The sequence below is a fragment of the Gavialis gangeticus genome, unplaced genomic scaffold (assembly GCF_001723915.1).
Source record: "Gavialis gangeticus isolate Ggan-Ray unplaced genomic scaffold, GavGan_comp1, whole genome shotgun sequence".
Lineage (NCBI taxonomy): Eukaryota > Metazoa > Chordata > Crocodylia > Gavialidae > Gavialis > Gavialis gangeticus.
In genome coordinates, this window is record NW_017729022.1 from 55,902,632 (window position 1) to 55,920,286 (window position 17,655).

General features: G+C 40.1%; 1 protein-coding gene across 4 annotated transcripts in view; it reads right to left on the reverse strand.

Moving 5' to 3' along the window:
* APAF1 (apoptotic peptidase activating factor 1) overlaps positions 1-17,655 on the reverse strand; it is an 89,829-nt gene that overhangs the window by 29,969 nt on the left and 42,205 nt on the right. For all 4 annotated transcript variants that reach the window (XM_019515022.1, XM_019515021.1, XM_019515020.1 and 1 more), the window contains 9 exons: positions 16,162-16,293; positions 15,507-15,745; positions 13,350-13,517; positions 10,042-10,173; positions 7,350-7,463; positions 5,535-5,719; positions 4,470-4,593; positions 1,937-2,062; positions 878-1,009 (listed from right to left, as the gene is read on the reverse strand). In XM_019515022.1, the coding sequence (XP_019370567.1) occupies positions 878-1,009; positions 1,937-2,062; positions 4,470-4,593; positions 5,535-5,719; positions 7,350-7,463; positions 10,042-10,173; positions 13,350-13,517; positions 15,507-15,745; positions 16,162-16,293 (1,352 nt within the window). The remainder of the gene's footprint in view (positions 1-877; positions 1,010-1,936; positions 2,063-4,469; positions 4,594-5,534; positions 5,720-7,349; positions 7,464-10,041; positions 10,174-13,349; positions 13,518-15,506; positions 15,746-16,161; positions 16,294-17,655) is intronic.

The window sequence follows — 17,655 nt, forward strand, 5'->3', positions numbered from 1 at the left end:
CCCTTCCAGCCCTAATGTCTATGAAATCTATGAAATGTCCTTAGACCAACACAACTACAACCTACACCCCTGAGGGATGTTTAGCACACACTAAAGAAATTCACGTGATCTCTACAGTGGAGACACGCTCTGTTACCTTTCACATAAAAATCCTACCTTGCAAAATTTTAATTACCAACTTCATGTACAGGTGATCTATTGTTCTAACATGTTCCAATCTTCTATCACAAGACCCTTTTCAAGTATATTTTCTAGAATGGCCAGGGATCAGTGTATTCTCAAATATTGCATTTTTCTCCTAAATTTTAAACAGAAGTTTGATTGGCCAAGAACTCCAATCTATTAAAAACTTTTATTAACTGCAGACTAGCTCCCAACCTCCCTAATTCCACTGTTAATCAGTCAACTCCTTTTTAATATAACTAATGTTAACCTAACCCAATCTACCCCAATTCAGTTCCTCCTCAGAGCCTAAAAGATCTAGGTAATCTTTTCCTCTCCTACCATTCAACTCATTTTCTTTTAGCTATGCCCCTTGTAACTGGTGACTCCTTTTTCATTTTTCCCATTAGTCACAACTTTCAATTTCTTACCCCAGCAATTAAGTACAAGATAATACTAATAATGAAAAAGCAGTCTTCGTTCTCTTCTAAATGTCATTATCCTTGGTTAAAACATACTTCTAGCAATTTTACCTACCCTCCAAAAAACTGCCCTCTACCCTTCCTTTCATATACTGTTATTCATTTTTGCCTTGTCTAATAGTTTATGGAAGCAAAATATTTGGTCTGTGGTGTTTGAAAAGAGCATGCACACAAAAAAAACCCAGCAATGTTTTTCATTGTAAGCAAAATAAAACACTGCATTTTCTACTTACCTTGAGCAAACTGTCATTTGAGCAGGTAGTCAGGAGAAGCTTATTATTTCCACTGTTAAAATGGCAACAGTTGACCTGCTCTGTATGTTCCTCACAGTCATATATACTCTGGCCTGTTCTTAAACACCAGATCTAAACACAAATAATTTAAAGAAGAGATTTTGGAATTCATTTATTTACTTCTAGACAAGTACATTCCTAAATAAAAACTATCATGGAACATCTTTCAATCTAAGTTAAACTAAATGCACTTTTCATCCATTTGCAACAATATAATTAACAATCTTTCCACCACAGCTGGGGGAGGTGGGGCAGGGAGGGAATGTAAAACTGACTAAAATAGGGAGATACAGGATCCTTTTAAAATGACAAGAATGGTCATGTTAAAAAAAAAAAAAGAAAAAGGAAAGGAGGAAAAGGGGAAAAGGAAGGGAAAAAGAGGAGAGGGGAAAAGGAAAAGGTGAAATTATAAAAGCTTAGCAGGATGCTTACAACCAATTAATATGAATTCATTCTTGCCAGAACTTGGTCCTGGGCTCCATGTTTTGGAGAACCTGGACCTGGTTTAAATGTTTGAAAAACTGAGGTGATGCAAGGAAAATATCCTTATTTAGTATGAGAATAAGAAGTAAATTCAGATTTCTTAATGCCTTATTATAATAAAGAAATACCAAATGCCAAAGCAGCAAGCTAAAACAAGCTTTTTTTTTGGCTTGTTATCTAAGTGAAACAATAGAGGCAACAAGCATAAATTATTATGGCATGACATACTGTAAATACAAGTATGTTCCTACCATTTTATCTCAAAATATCCACCCAGACTCTGACACTTGACTAAAATAGTAAATGCTACAATTAGTTTTATTTTGTACGTTTGATGCACATCTTATTTTCCAAGATAAGTTAAATTAAAAACAACAACTACAAAGCTTACTTTCTACATAAATTACACCTCAATGAAAACGCTCTTAAAAACTGAATCACCTGGAATTTGTTAGAGTTTAGAAATAAAACCTCCTTGTTCTACGGTGAAAAGGTGTCAGAGGACCATTTCCTTACCTTCGCTTTGTTATCTGCTGAACAAGTTGCTATGAATCTACCATCTGGAGAGAGAGCGCAATAAAGTACTTCATCATCATGAGCTTCTACACTCTGAAGTTTCTCTCCAGTTTCTGCTTTAAACACCTATGCAAGCAAAATATAATACGATTCTGAAATCTTATACCAAACATGCTTTGAAATAAATGTAATACTGTACCATGTAAGGTAAAAAATTGCCATGTTCTGCAGTTCAAATATTTAGGAATATTAAAGGGCAAATTAACCAATAGTTACGGCCAAAATTTATCTTGTAGTGTGTTCCTAACTTTATTTAAAAGTAACCTCCAAATTTTCAATATCTACTTTTTCAAACTTGGACTTTAGAGCAAAGACTAACTGAACTATAAAAATGTCACAAATAGTTAAAAAGGAGACTCTATAGGATAAAATTAACCTTTAAAATATTGTCAGAGACCATGATTTAGATTTAATATAAACAAGTTAGTCAGCAACACAATACGTGTTATGGTGATGAGCACACTGGGAAAAAAAAAATCTTAACTCTCTTAGGCCAAGTGCCTAGTCACACTCTCCATTACTTAATATTAATTTTTTTAAGACATTAAGGAAAACAAACACTTAGGTGTCAAGTAATAATATTGTTATTTTAAACCCTAAAGTGAAAAATGTGGGCTGAGTGTGAGTAGTAATTTGCCTTTTTTTCCTTCATGTGACAAACTTTGTTTATAGGCATTTAATACATTAAAATGAGGAATTCTACAGTTACTTACATCCAAGTAATGACATTACCTGGATGTAAATACTATTTACTGCTAGAAAAGTTCTTAATCGCAGAAAAACAAGAAAGTAGGGAGATACTTCAAAGTCTTATATAATAAATATTACTGTCCTGGTTTCTTCTGACTCCAAAATGGAAAAAAGGAAATAGAGGAGCAGAGGGAATATTTTCAGATTGACTTTTAAGATAGCAGAACTTAAGCATGAGCTCTTCATCAAACCTTTCCTCCCTGAGCTACTGATATTTAAATTGTTCAAATACTGCTTAAGATTTTAACTGAATCAAAGGTAATGTAATTTTAAAATGTTTTTGTGCTTTTATTCCCATTCAGCTCTACAAGAAAGTAATAATAATGGAACTGATTACCTTAAAAAAAACAACCCAAAAATTTCATCCTGAATATTCTAAAGGGGCAGTAAAATATAAAATCTGCAATAAATTCGGCAAAATCAGATTTTCCTTAACATAAAGATTACTGACTGCTTTGGTTACAGACAAGATATATACATAGTGACAGGGTGAGGATATCTGAAGAGTGATACATTTCCAGGCATTTATTAGGAAAAATTTTGGTAACACAAAGTTTAAACATGAAAGTTTTTTTTTTTTATTAAGAAATACAATCATTAAAAATACAGGGTCCTTTTAAAAAAAAAACTTTTCCAAACCATATGCTGCTACATTTCCTTCCACTTTTTAAGAAAAACCTTTGGTCTTAATAATGAGACCATTAAGTAGAGACGTACATCACAATAACTTCAGCAAAGCAGAATAAAAAGTACATCCATCAGAAATAATCTGAACGGGATGTCATCAAAATTGTGTAGCAGCCAGCAAATGAAAACAGCAACAAACATTAAATATCCAAATGAACAGTGTATAACTAGAAACTAAAAAAACCCACTAACAAATAGTATTCAACTTGCTAAGCAGTCAAAATACTACACTAGGCTTGCAAAAAACATACTCTTTACACTTACCTTGGGCTGTCTGTAATAACTTAACTAGATTACTGGTTGGCTGACTTGCTAGCATTCTTGAGAGATGGCTGACACCCTCCAGGCAGACTGCTGGCAAATTGGCATCAGTCACTTTCCCTCAGCCAGCTTCTAACTGCAAGCCTTCTCTTTAAATCCCACTTTTCATTATATTGCCATCTCCAATTTCTGAAACTCATTTTCCCCCACTAACACTACACTGACAGACTATTCACAGAAGAATGATAAAAGTAACATAAAGGGGTGTGTGTGTGTATATATGTGTGTGTGTAACTATATATATATATATATATATATAGTTTTACTGTTTCCATATGATGACTGGTACTGGCTGTTTTTAACACTGACAAACAATTTTTCAGTTCTGTGGAAAAGTTAAGGTTAACTGCAGCATAATTTGTCACAAAGGAATACAGAAAAATGTGTTTTGTGCGCCTGTTGGTAGGGTTACATCAGGCTACAAGGTCTATACCAACAGAAACAGTCCAGTATGCATACAGGATGCAATAGTATTTAGAAGACAAACCCCTGTACACATCCAGATAAAAAATGATTCTATAAACACAAGCAATACAATCATGTATAATTAAACAACCTTGACTATATGACTTTAAATTATTTTCCCTCTGAAGAGTTCTCGTTTCCTGGCACTTTTGCATAATAAAGTAAAATAACAAGAACAAACCCAGAAAAATCTTAGCACTATGTGGCCAGAGATGTGCATTTCAGTTTTACTTGAGTCTGCACATTTTACCTGCACTGTTCTGTCAGCTCCACAAGAAGCTATTTTCTGTCCATCCTGGGAAAAGCAGGCATGGTAAACTGCATCTGTGTGTGGTCGGACAACCAAACGGGAGAGGTTTTTCATGCCTTTATTTCTATAACACAGGAAGGTAATAATCAGTGATTTTAGAACAATCAAGTAATCCTATCTTAGTGTTTGCTCTAGACTTGTACTGAGGACTGTCCCTAGTAAAGCTCAGCTGTAAGTAGGTAACAAGTAATTCAGAGTGCTGATTATATGTAATATGGCATATTTATTGAAAAAACTGCCATGTCAAGCAGGGCATGGCAATGGGCTGGTAGTCTCAGAGGGACCTTTGCCCTTTAACAACAACTTAAACTCTTCACATTTCTTGGGCATAATTTATTTTACAGAGATGGTTTAACCAACACATGAGATCCGTCTCAGATGTTCAACCAATATGGTTATATGTCCTACAGCTGACTCACGGATCCAGATACAAAGACAGAAAAAAGGTTTTATTTTTCATTGTTTGAGACTGAAGTGTCTGAATCAATAGGCTAAGATTTATTTTTATAAGATGCATTTTTACCAGCTTTACCAACAGTTTTTCCAAAATCTTTAAGATGTAGGAAAAAAAAAAAAAAGATTTGAAAAAAATCTAAGTAGAAACACATTAGCCAAAAATAATTAGTACTTTTGAAATGCCAGTAGTACAAATAAAGAAAGGATAGGTTGAAATCTGAACAGTTAAGTAAAATGAGATCTTAACATCAGTGGGGATTACTCAGTTATGGCCCTGCACGTTACATCCAGTGTGCAGGGCAGCACAGGGCCCAATTCTAGCATGGCCAAGGGAAGGCAGCACATAGCCCCATGAATCCAAACCCAATACACAGGGCCAGGCAGAGGCAGCACAGGGCCACAGGCTCCAATACCTGACACAGGGCCAGACAGAGATGACGTAGGCCCTGGCACCTCAATCCCAGCACAAGGGACTGGGCAGATGACGCACAGGCCCCTGGGGCCCCAATCCCAGGCTGTTGGTGGGGTTGGTTGACGGTGTCTACTTACATCCATTCCACATAAAATGCTCCTTTATCAACTTCTCGTTGTGCCTTTAGTTTAGCTTGTTGATATACTTCTGAGGTTTCTGGTTGACAAAGCCCTAATTGTAGAATATCAGGAAATGGCTGTCGTCCAAGAAGGTGTCCATTTAAAGAGAGAAATTTCTGAAAGTTCCCACGTGCTAGGCTATTCTGTATGAAAGAGAGTTTTGATAATATCTCCAGAATAGGAAAAAATAAATAAGTAAATAAATAAAAAACAATGGTCTCTTCCAATATGTATTATTCTGTTACTCTTTCAGAAACATGGTTTATATTTAGTCTTCCTTAAAAGGAACACTTAAGGGTTGGGTCAGGTCAGATTTTATTTCATAAGGTACATGTTAGATGAATTTCTCCCGAATAAGTGCCCAGATACTACAATAATTACTCACATTAAATAGCACCCTTGTCTGAAAGCAGTATTATTGAGGTAAATAGGGCTAATGACAGAGCAAAGATAAAAGTATGTTCCATCAGGATTAAGGAACTTCAAGCACTCTTCCAGAGTGTTGTTTAATACCATATTTACCCAAATCCAAGATGACTTTGAATTTAAGACAACCCGCCAATAATTAGATTCTATACATGAAATATTATAAATTAAGGGAACAGGAAATGACAAATGTCCATGTACAGAATACAATTATGGGGGGGGGAGGGGGCACATCTTAAATCCCCTCCCCACCACCACTGCTGCACCAGATAAGTAGCGGTAGGGGGTAGGTGGCGAGACCCCCACCACTTTTCCCTTCTTCTGCCTGCACCTGCCTCCTCCATTCTGCCTGCACCACAGCCACTTGTCCACCCTACTGCCTGCCCTGCTCCCACCACTTGTCCACGCTACTGCCCATCCCCCTACCCTCAGCCACTTGCCCACCCGCTGCCTATTCCCTCAATCCCTTACTGATTACTTTATGAACCAGCTCTAGTGCAGTCAGCAGTAGCCCTGTCCCCAGCCTGGCCAAGCAGAAGCAACAGTGGTAGCTCCAGGCTGCCTGGGTCGATTCAAGTTGGGGACAGAGCAGAAATTAAGTAGCAGAGCGAGAGGCAGGCTGCATTGCTTCCGCTGTGCTCACGCTGAGTCACACACCACAGGTCACCCCTACACATGCTCCCCTATCATGCAGTCTCCCTTGCATGCCCCCTCCTCCCCTCCCGCCCCAAACAGGTCTCCCTCCCTAAAACCCCACTCCTTCACATGGTCTCTACTGGGTGCCACCCTCGTTGTGCTCTTCTCCCTCTCCCCCCTGCTACTACACAGCCCTGGAGCTGAGGCTGCAGCAGCTACTTGTCCCATCTTGGTAGGGGACACACAGGGGACAAGACAGGACATATTCACAGAAGTTTACAGCTGGAAGGGACCTTGTGAGATCATTGGATCCAGCCCCCACTGCTCTGGGCAGGAAAGACTGCTGGGGTCAAATAACCCTGACAAAGCATGCATCCAATGGGACAGGACACCCTTGTATTGGACTTGAGTAAATACAATAATTATTCAAGATTTTTTAGCTTTGTATAATTACAATATTCAGTTTTAAGACTGAAAAAATTAAAAAAACAACCATGCAGGTACTGAAAACACTAAAATCAGCATCTACATGTAAACCATGGTGTCCATGGATTAATTTTCTGATCCCCAAACTACAGCTTTTACTTGAAGATGACTTCAGAGTTCACTCTTTCCTTTTACTTCTAAATACATCATTATTTTAACACTATGAAAATGAAGTCTGGTTAGAGAACATTAAACATATTACTCATTTAATTTATAGTATCATACCTTTTGATCCAGTATATAACTGTATTCTACATATTCATGAATCAGATGGGCAGGTCCTACTAATTCTGTTTTGGCTTTAATCCAATCTAGAGAAAACATGAGATCACACAGTTCCTGTAAAGAAAAAAAGTTTAAGAAAAACAGAGAAAACATTATTGGATAAATATAAGCACCGTGTCTAGCACTGATTTTAAATGTGTACAGAAAAAACAGCAGTCATCATGAGCTTTGAAAACTGCTGTTTCACAGGTATGAACTTCCATAAGAGTGATCAACGAATGAAACCATTATGAGGTGTCATAAAGAATATAAAACGTATGTCTGGAAAAATTGAGGCTAGGGCCTGCAGGGTAAAAACAGGTTTTAGTTCAATTGCACAAACAGGAGACAGCATTTAAAATCCTTAAAGTGGGCTCTTCAACCACAATCTGTAAGTACTTACAAAGAGTGCAGATGAACAACAGGTTTACTATATATAAGAAGCTGACCATACTGGGTGCATCTACATGTGCCATTAAGGCAACATGATAAACTCCGGTACAGTTTGTGCCCAAGTCATCTGCTCCCAGGCATGCAAGACTGCAGCAGTTTGAGCCAGAGTGGAGCAGTCCCGGGCTGGCAGGGAACTAGAGGTTCAGGCCCGGGTTCCAAGCGGCAGTGTCAGACAATGGAAGAGCTGGCTGAGGCACAAGGATGTTAAAGTGCATAGCTAGGAGGCAGGCAGTACTATCTTATGGCAGAGATAATTAATTACACCTTAATACCTGTGCACATGTAGATGGTGAAGCTTTACTGTGGAGCATATCAGTCTACTCCACACTAAAGTGCACATGTAGTTGCACCAATGTAGTAAAAGTAGGGTTACTATACATCCAGGTTTTCCCCAGACATGTCCTCTTTTTGGGTCCTCTGATCTCTGTCTAGGCAGTTTTTAAAAATATGATCAAATGTCTGGGACTTTGCTCTGCTCAGCATTGATGCTTTTCTCAGCCCTTCTCAGCTTGCCCTAGCAAGGAGCTGTTTGGGGCTGGGGGAAGGAGGACGGCAATTGGAAGCAGGGGGCACTACCTGCACGTGCAGGCACAGTCAGGGTGGCAGGAGCAGCCCTGACTGCTGGACGCAGGTAAGTCTATGGGGAGTGGGAATGGGAGGGCCAGCGGCTTGGGGAGTGTGCATGTGTGGTATAGGGAGGGGATGGGTGTGTGAGGGGTGACAGGTGCCTACTGGTGCTGGGAGAAGCTGCCTAGGTACTGGGGCTGCAGAAGGACAGGGGGGAGGCACCTACCCCTCCAGTGGGGAAAATGGGATTTGGGAGTGGGTGGCTCTTTGGCAGCAGCAGGGAGCTGTGTGGCCAGGCCGGTGGCACTGGGGCTGGTGCCCTTGCTTGAAGTGGTGGGGTGGCCAGGAGATGCTGCAGGGCTGGGAGGAGCAAGGCTGGAGAGGCTGTGGCTTGTGAATGAGGGGCACCTGGGGTGGGGGACAATAGGTCGGGAGTGTGGGGCACTGGCAGGATCAAGGGGCTGCAGGTCAAAAGTGCAGGGCACCAGCATGGTCTGGAAGGGTGGGGTACTGTGGGTTGGGAGTAAGGGGCACTGGCAGAGCCACGGGTCTGTGGGTCAGGAGTAAGGGGCAGCAACAGGGCTGTGGACCGTGGCCTAGAAGCGAGGGGCAGCAGCATGGGCAGGGGCAGGGCACTGGAATATCAGTCCCCCCACAATCATATAGCACCCACTCCCTGCCCCCCAACTGGTGTCCTCTTTATTGAAACTGGAAATATGGTAATTCTAGGTAAAAGGAGAGCAGACAGACGACACAACCCTGTGACATGGTAAATCTCTTGAATCCAGGTAAAAGTTACTCCTTGAAAAACCTAAATAACTTTTCTACATCAGGAAGTTATTACATGCAATGTGTTGTATCTGCTTCACTAGTAAACTGCATCCTATGGTAGCCTATTGCTCAATGCACATAGAGTCCCTGGCACCTAAAGGTAATAGCTCCTACTACAGGCAGCCAGTTTAGTAGTGCTAGCCTGTCATGTGTCTGATCCTTATTAAGGAATAAAACCCAAAATAAGTACTCTGTAATTATTGTGCTGTTTCTGCAACTGGAGGAAGTCTAAGCTTTCTCAAGAAGCAGTTTTAAGCATATGGTCAAAACAAAAATATAATGCAACAAAACAATTTATAGAGGTTTTCAGAATAGATTCTGATAAAGCTTTCACTGGACTGAAATTTTGTCAAGAGTATTAACTACCAGGTATAAAGCCAATCATCATCACAACTATAACCACCTCTGAAAAATCTCCAACTGGACAAAAGAAAAGGAAAACAAAAAAAAGACTAATTTAAGTTCTGCTTAGCAAATCCAAGAAAATTGTTTTAAAATTATTCCTATCTTGGATTACCCTGGGTTGCCTATAATCTCCACATTTTACTTATAATGAATTCTATACAGAGTAAAGGAGAAAAAAGGCAACAACTCATAATCTACTTTAATCAACTAATCTTCATTTTATGGAAAGGCATTAAAGTTTGTTCTACAATAATAAATATTTGAGACACAGCCACTATATCAAGCAATTCAAACAACTGAAACATTTCAAACAAACTAAAAGCCAAACAAACAATCAACAAACCAAGGGAAATATCAGTCGTAAGGAAAGGATGACAGGACACCAATCAGTACTTACTTCCTGCATTTTAGCGCTAGCCATGTGGAACGCTAAAAAGTTATACCAGTACATGCAATCCTCTTCACCTGGAGTAGGTATACATAATCTATAATGTTTCTTGTACTGTTTAACAATCTTTTCATGCAGCTCCTACAACAATTAGAACATCTTCAATTAGTACCATATGAAAGCTAATAGGGCTTCATGAAATGTTGGCAGACATTTTGTTTCAGAGGTGTTTCAGGCTGTTTCAGGGCCCAAAACACCAAATCCGAATCAAAATGGAAGGCTCCGAAACATCTCCGAAATGAAGCGAGGAACCTGAAACGTTTCAGAAATGTTTTGGAAAATTTCAGAGTTTCGGAGCTGGGCTTGCAGGAAAACAGCTGTATGCTGCTGCCCTGCTGTGCGATTCGACACAGGACTGCACAGGGCGGCCAGCAGTGGCAAGGAGACCCCCAGTGCGGATCTCTACTCCCTGCGGAGCCAAGTCGCATGGCAGGGCAGTGTTGGTCCCTGATGCACGACCTGGCTCTGCAGGGAGGAGAGATCCGGGGCAGTGTGGGGCAGGCAGCTGCGGCAAGGAGACCCCCAGTGCAGATCTCTACTCCCTATGAAGCCAAGTCATGTGGCAGGGACCGGCAGGCTTGCTCGCCACTCTGCGCTGCTTCCCTGCCCTGCAACCCAACGTGACAGGGATCAGAGATCTGTGCAGGGGTCTCCTCACCTGCACGGAGGGCAGCAGCCTTCCCCTGGATGAGCCATCCACAGCCCTGTCCTGCTCCCCAATGGGGCCCTGCAGCTCCACCTGGCTGGGCAGTAGAGCCATGCAAAACTTGCAGCCCATTCAAAACGGATTTGGAGGAGATTCAAATCTCTGAAACAGATTTGGCCAAAACGAAACAGGACAGGGATCTGAAACACTGAAAGAAACCACTGTCCCCCGAAACAGCCAAATCAGAAACCAAATCAAAACATAGCTGTTTTGCACAGCCCTAACAGCTAATTATATTGCTATTAGCATTTGTCTTTAAAAATATTTTATTGAATGAATCTATTAAAATTTTTCTGTTACCATATCAACAAAGTGCATAATAAACTAAATAAGCAGATCAATTAACTAAATATACCATTTGAAAGGTTACTTTTCTTCATATATTTTTTCCTACAGCATCTTCTAAGTAGTTTTATCTTTAAGACAGCAACTTTTTCAAACAAAATCCCAATTAAATATTTGTAGTATACGGATGTTTTAAACAGAAAAGAATTCCACAATTAATTTGCAAACAGGTAGACATGACTGTGCAACAGTAAGGTTAATAGGTTATCTATTTGTCTTCATAATGTATATATGATGACTATAAACTTTTTTCACATCCTCACAGAATCCTATATTAATTACTATATTGAGGATGTTAGAGCAGCTTTTTTGCTGAAATATTATTATTCTATTTCTTTTCTTCAAAACATACATTTTATGTCCCTTGAGATACTAAGCTTGTTCACTATTCATTAAGGAGTACCCTTAGGAATAAAATGATTCTAGAGTAACACTGGAAGAATTTCATCGATATAATGCCCCAAGAACATCCTCAATACAATCTAGAAAACGCGTGACAAAAAACACACTTTCAAAACCCGTACATTTAAAACTTAAGTTTACAATTAAGTTTACATTTCAAAGGATGCATCATCAAAAAGCTTTAGCTTGAATTGTTACCAGAAAACTAGTCACTCTATTATTCTAATCTTTTCAGTAGCTGCTCGGAAAAAGATGCTACAGATTTACATAATCAAAATGAACAACAGCTCAACCTTTTAATGATGTACCTATAATTTATATGTCAAGACTTGGGAAGAAGTTTAAATGTGTTAACCTTTGGATATTTCAAATGATTAAGTCAGAACAATAGGTTGATAAAGCCTTTTACAGTAATTGTGTTCTGATTAGGCAAAACGTAGAGCAGGCGCTCACCTTACAAACTGGTTCGAAGAAGAATGGCCCTAAACTAGGCATACCACTCTAAACCACCAAGAAGCTACCATTAGGGCTGTGTGAAACGGCACTGTTCTGTTTCAACTTGCATTTTGACGTTTCAGTGGAACAGTTTCATTTCGATTTGAAACCACTGTTCCATTTAGTTGAAACAGTGATGCTGTTTTGATGTTTCGCCCACAGGCTATAATGGGGAAGCTCAAAACAGCCTCTCTCATCCAGCAAGCAGATCGGGGGCCCGCAACCCTACAAGGGCTGCGGGGGCAATGCCAGTCCTCCCAGGGTTCCAGGCCCCCGATCTGCCTGCCAGATGAGCGAGGGAAGCCAGGTGCTGCCACCTGGGACCACTGGGCTGAGTTGCCTTCCCCAGCCTGATCCTAGCGCTGGGGAGGGGGACTCAGCCAGGCTGCTTCGAAACTTGAAATGTTTCGACTGCCCTTGTTTTGTTTCGAGGCTGTTTCAAAGCCATTTGTTTCGTTTCAATTTTGCTGTTTCGAGCTTGAAATGAGTTGAAACAGTCTCAAAATGAAACAGCCAGCAAAATTTCACACAGCCCTAGCTACCATGCCCTATCTTCTAACTTGACACTACCATGGCTCATCACTTGTTTTGATTAAAGAACTACACTCCAAGCAAAATACTGAAAACCATGTTGGCATCAATATTTAAAAGATTTTATACTTACCAATCATAAATCGTCACTCGTGGTGTTTTATGTATTGCACTAATTTCCCATTATTAATCTTGTTTCTCTACTCTACTCTCTTTCACACTGCCTGCTAGTTATGCAAACATTAAATCTATTCAATGAGTAGGGAGAAAGAAAAAGTTGGCTAGTTTCCAATCACTTTCTCATTTGTTGTGGCAGTTTCACGCAAAAACCTTCAAAACTCACACTCTTGCTTATCTGTGGTAAATGCAATTGTAATGGCATTTTGATGTGTCTCAATATCATTGATGGAGCACTACATCTTTTACTGGCAATAAATCACTGGCAGAAAAACTACAGAGAAAAGATGACATTGATCTAAAAGAGGCTCCTAACTCCAGAACAAGTCTGTCGTCAGCCAAGCTAAATACTTTTGTATTTCACAATATCAGAATTGTTAAAATTACGTATGACTGGAAGAAAAAAAATCTGTCATTAATTTATTTGGAAATAACCTGTGTTAACTGCATGTAAAAATTTGTTTTTACAAAAAATGGTTTAGCATCAAGGAACATGGAGATTACTTTTCAGACCCCTGTTGATTTTCTGTCGCAGAAAAGCATATATAATTTCTATACCTGACCTGTGTTAAAAGCATATCTCAGTTTGTGGATATACTACCTGAAGTTGCTCACGATTCTTCTCTATGAGGAAGTCAAGTTGAAGATCATGCAAATAATAATGGAATGATTTCCCATTACGATCACAGAATAAGAGAGATTTGTTTACAAATTCTTGCTGTATGTCTTCAACTTCTTCAGGCTCCATATCCCAAAGAATACAGAACACCTAAAAGCATTTTAAAACAAGAAAGGTAGAAAGAGGGACTCAATCTGACCTTTTATACAAAAGTTATAAAAAGTCACAACTTGCAGCTAATGTTCTCTGTAGGGTGACAGCTAAAAGGGCTGTTCCAGGAACTAAATTAGACCTGGGATTTTGTGCCCCTAGGAAAAAGGGGACCAGAGAACTCTAAAAGCTAAATCTGCCTTTCTTCTTCTTCCTCCCCAGGAGAAGATTCAGGAGTGAACCAAATCTTGAGGATAGCCTGAGAAAGCTCTAGCCTGCACTACTGACTATATATTGGGAGCCCTTTAAACATATGCTAGACCAAGAGCAATATCTGGTATGCAAGAGAGAAAGATATAATGACTCCTCCAACAGACACAGCCCATCAGTTAATTCATCCCTTTATCTCCATTTATCTACATGTCCTGATTAACAGTCATCATGCTTACTTTTGTTAGCAATCCAAACTACTAACCATTTTTGACATGAGGTAGAACAGGGGTGGGCAAAATACAGCCTGCAGGCTGGATCTGGCCCACCATGGAATTTTATCCAGCCTGCGGTGTGTCCTTTGGCCACACCTGGCCCAGACACATGGGACAGCCTGGGCCGCAGTGTGTGCGGCTGGTCCCACTACGCTTGGGTGCATGACAGCGCTGGAGCAGTCGCTTTCCAGCTCCTTCTAGCTGCTGCTGCCAGTTTCACTGCCGCTGGACCTGGCTCCACTGCCCAGGCACCCCAGCCTGTCCTCCTTGCACCCACTGCTGGAGATGGCAGATAGAGTGTAGAGAGCGGGGTCTCCATGGGGACCAGCACACAAGTGGACAGGGCTGGGTCAGAGATTGGGATCACGGGGTGGTGACAGCACGGGGGCCAGGGCTCCACACACATCCCTGCCAGTTCCGTAGGCAGAGGCAAGCCCTGGCCCCATGCCATCACCACCCCACAATCCCAATCCCTGGCCTGGCCTGCCCACCCATCCTGCTCTCAGATGCCACTCCCTGTCTGCCCGTGGGCCCATCCCATCTCCCTGGTTGCGATCCCTGCCCACATGGATCCCAGCCAATCTCCATGGAGACCCTGGGATCGCAGGATGGTGAGAGCACAGGGCCAGAGCTGCAATCCATTTCATGCGCAACCCTGCCCACAGAACCAGTGCCCTTCGAAGGGGCATGTGGGGAGCTGATCACAGCTTTTCCTTGGGTCCCAGCCCACACTGTCATCACCCCACGATCCCAATCCCAGCCCCTGCCCTGCTCCCAGATGTTGCTCCCTGCCCACCTGTGGTCTCATCCCATCCACTCAGCCAAGCACGGGGCAGAGCTACTTAGGGAATTTTGATGAGCTGTCACTAAAACTCCCTAAATGGCCCTCCAGCCCAAATAACTGCCCACCACTGAGGTGGGAGGTAGAACAGGGTGGCAACTTACAGAATAATTGATTCAGAGAAGCATGAGCTTTCAAAGGCAGCAACCTACTCCAGCAGATGCTATGAAAGGAGTGAAATTTTGTTTTAGACCAGTTTCTTTCACTTTTGGGGAAATCACTGTCCAATTAAAAGAGCTATATAAACACAGATATTTACTGTAATAATACTTCACCAGCTTACGTTATCTTCCTTTAGTCTTCAAGCGAAAATACTACTATTTAATGATGGACCTAGTCTGCTACACTATGGGTGCATCTACACGTTCATTAATTTGCTTTTGTTAACGCACATTAAATTTAGTACCTTCAATGTGAGGTACTAGAAAAAGGAGCATTAGCTTACTTTAATGCGCATTAAAACAAACTAATGCACATTAAAGAGCACAGGTAGACATGCTCATATTGTCAGCTTAGCAGTGCTAAAAGTTTTTCATTAAGATCACACACTGATTAGACTAAGTACTACTAAAAACAAAACAAAGAATCCCCCCAAATAACTACAAAAAGAGAGGACCTTCAATCCCACCAATAATTATAAAACATCAGATTTGGCATAATTACCTTAGTAGGCACTTTAACATCCTTTGGAAGAATAGAAAGATCTTTATAGAAGTCTTTAAAGTTTTCATTCAGCATTTCAACACTTATGGACATTGCTTCATCAAGTGCTTCATAATCATAAGAAGAAGATTTCTTTATCCTTTTAAATTGCTTATTCTGCAGCTGTCTGAGATAATATTCCCAACGATTGGGGAAATCGCGTAATAATGCGCCTATCAATGATAACACAAGAGGCGAACCTGAAAACATCAAAGAAAAGGACCAAAAATCTCAAATTAGGATAAACTACTACTGGATCCAAAAGTGTTTTCATCAGCAACTGCTGTTCTAAAAAGACTGGCTCTTGTTTTAGCAACAAAAGTCTTAAAAGCCAGGTGGGAAAAATATGCGACATAGATACTTGTGGTATGAAATTTATAGGATTCACCTAAATACTCTTCCTGCAAGTACTCTGAACAGAATTAAACAGGATAAAGAAATGAAAGGAAGAAAAATCCATTAGGGTCACTTAAAGAAACAAAGGGAAATCCAGCAGTAACATGTTGTTTGTTTAAAGTACTACAGCATGACAGAATCCCTCTTAACTTATGTTTATATAATAGAAATTACAAAATACAAATGTTTCTGAAGTAGTAAAAAATCATAAACATCATACCTTTGCATTCTCTTACAATTTTATCAGCTTGGGCAGGCATATCATTTATTTTCATATCAACAAAGAGAGATAAAATTTCAAGTCCTTTCTCATTACTCAATCCACTTTCCATGTGAACTTCATATTTCTTGCCTAGGGTAGGTTTACAATTAAAAATAATGAAAGAAAGATTTAGAGAGTTAAAAATCTTAATAAAAGTATACAAAATATTTAAATTAGCTTGTAAGCACTTCCAAAATGAAACTTAAAACAAGAAATATAGATTGAAGATCAAGCTCTTCCTTCTCTGAAACGTACACAAAGATCCTTTTGGACCAACAGTTGTGGGAAGAGGAATACAAACAAGTTTTATTAAACACGCCTTCGTTTTTGGCAGATAAGCCACAAGCAACCTAGTCATGATAGCACGCAGCTCTATACAGGCTAACTGACCCTATCTCCAACCCAATAAATATAGTATTTTAAACTTACTACAGAGTTCATTAATTTAGATACAACTCCACTTCATCTGAATTCGTTTCAAAACTTTGTCAAAAGATATACTTGAGACTATATTAATGGGTAAAAGTGTCAAACCAGTCCCTATTCCAAAGTGTTAAGATTTTTAATATCTGAATTTAAAACATTGTGGGGAAAAAGTAGTTAAAAGTGTCACATGCATACTATTCCAGGATGAAAGGATGCCTTGAAATATGAGTTAGAGAACTCGCAAATTTGAAAAGAAACTGACAAAAGCCAATTTTCCTTCAATAAGTGTAATTAGCTCTTAAAAATAAATCTAAAATTGTACTGTTCTTATTTGCAACAATAGAGAATAATGCATAGCATAAGGGTAGCAGGAGTAGCTATGCCTAGAGTGATCTGTAAAAAGCAGCAGTTGGAAGCCCAGAAGCCCCTCCATCCACAGATCACTGGGAAATAACAAAAGCAGCCCTGCAGTCTAGAACAGGTGAATATTGGTGAGGATCATGCTCAGCAGCAAGAGAATGAAGCAGAGCTCCACAACCACCTTAGGTTTGAAAGAAGATGAAAGAAGCTGGGGTAACTTCATGGAGAGGATACTGAAAGGGGAGTTCTGTCTCTCAAATCAGAGGGTGTGATTTGTAAAGTTATGCTTCCTGTCTCCAGACTGCAGACCAGAATGGAAGGTGTTTGATTCCTGTCCCCCACCCCACCCCACCCCACCCCGCAACACGTTTTTGGGCTTTGCTGGTTGTCTCATGGGGCTGGAAAGGAGACAGATTCAAAGGCAGGAAGAATGAGGAAATATAAAGTATCCATTATGGAAATATCTGCAAGTAGCACACAATTATAGGACATTCATATTATTAATGAGAGTACATAAAAGGAATTTATTATGTGTGGGGTCACTCAGTAGACATAAACTGAAAAATTAACTAGCAATTTGGGGCATCTGATTTGAAGTGCTTGAAAGAAGCCAGGATCTTCAGAAAGCACAAAGTACTGATCCTCTGAAAAAGCAGTTTTCAGTAT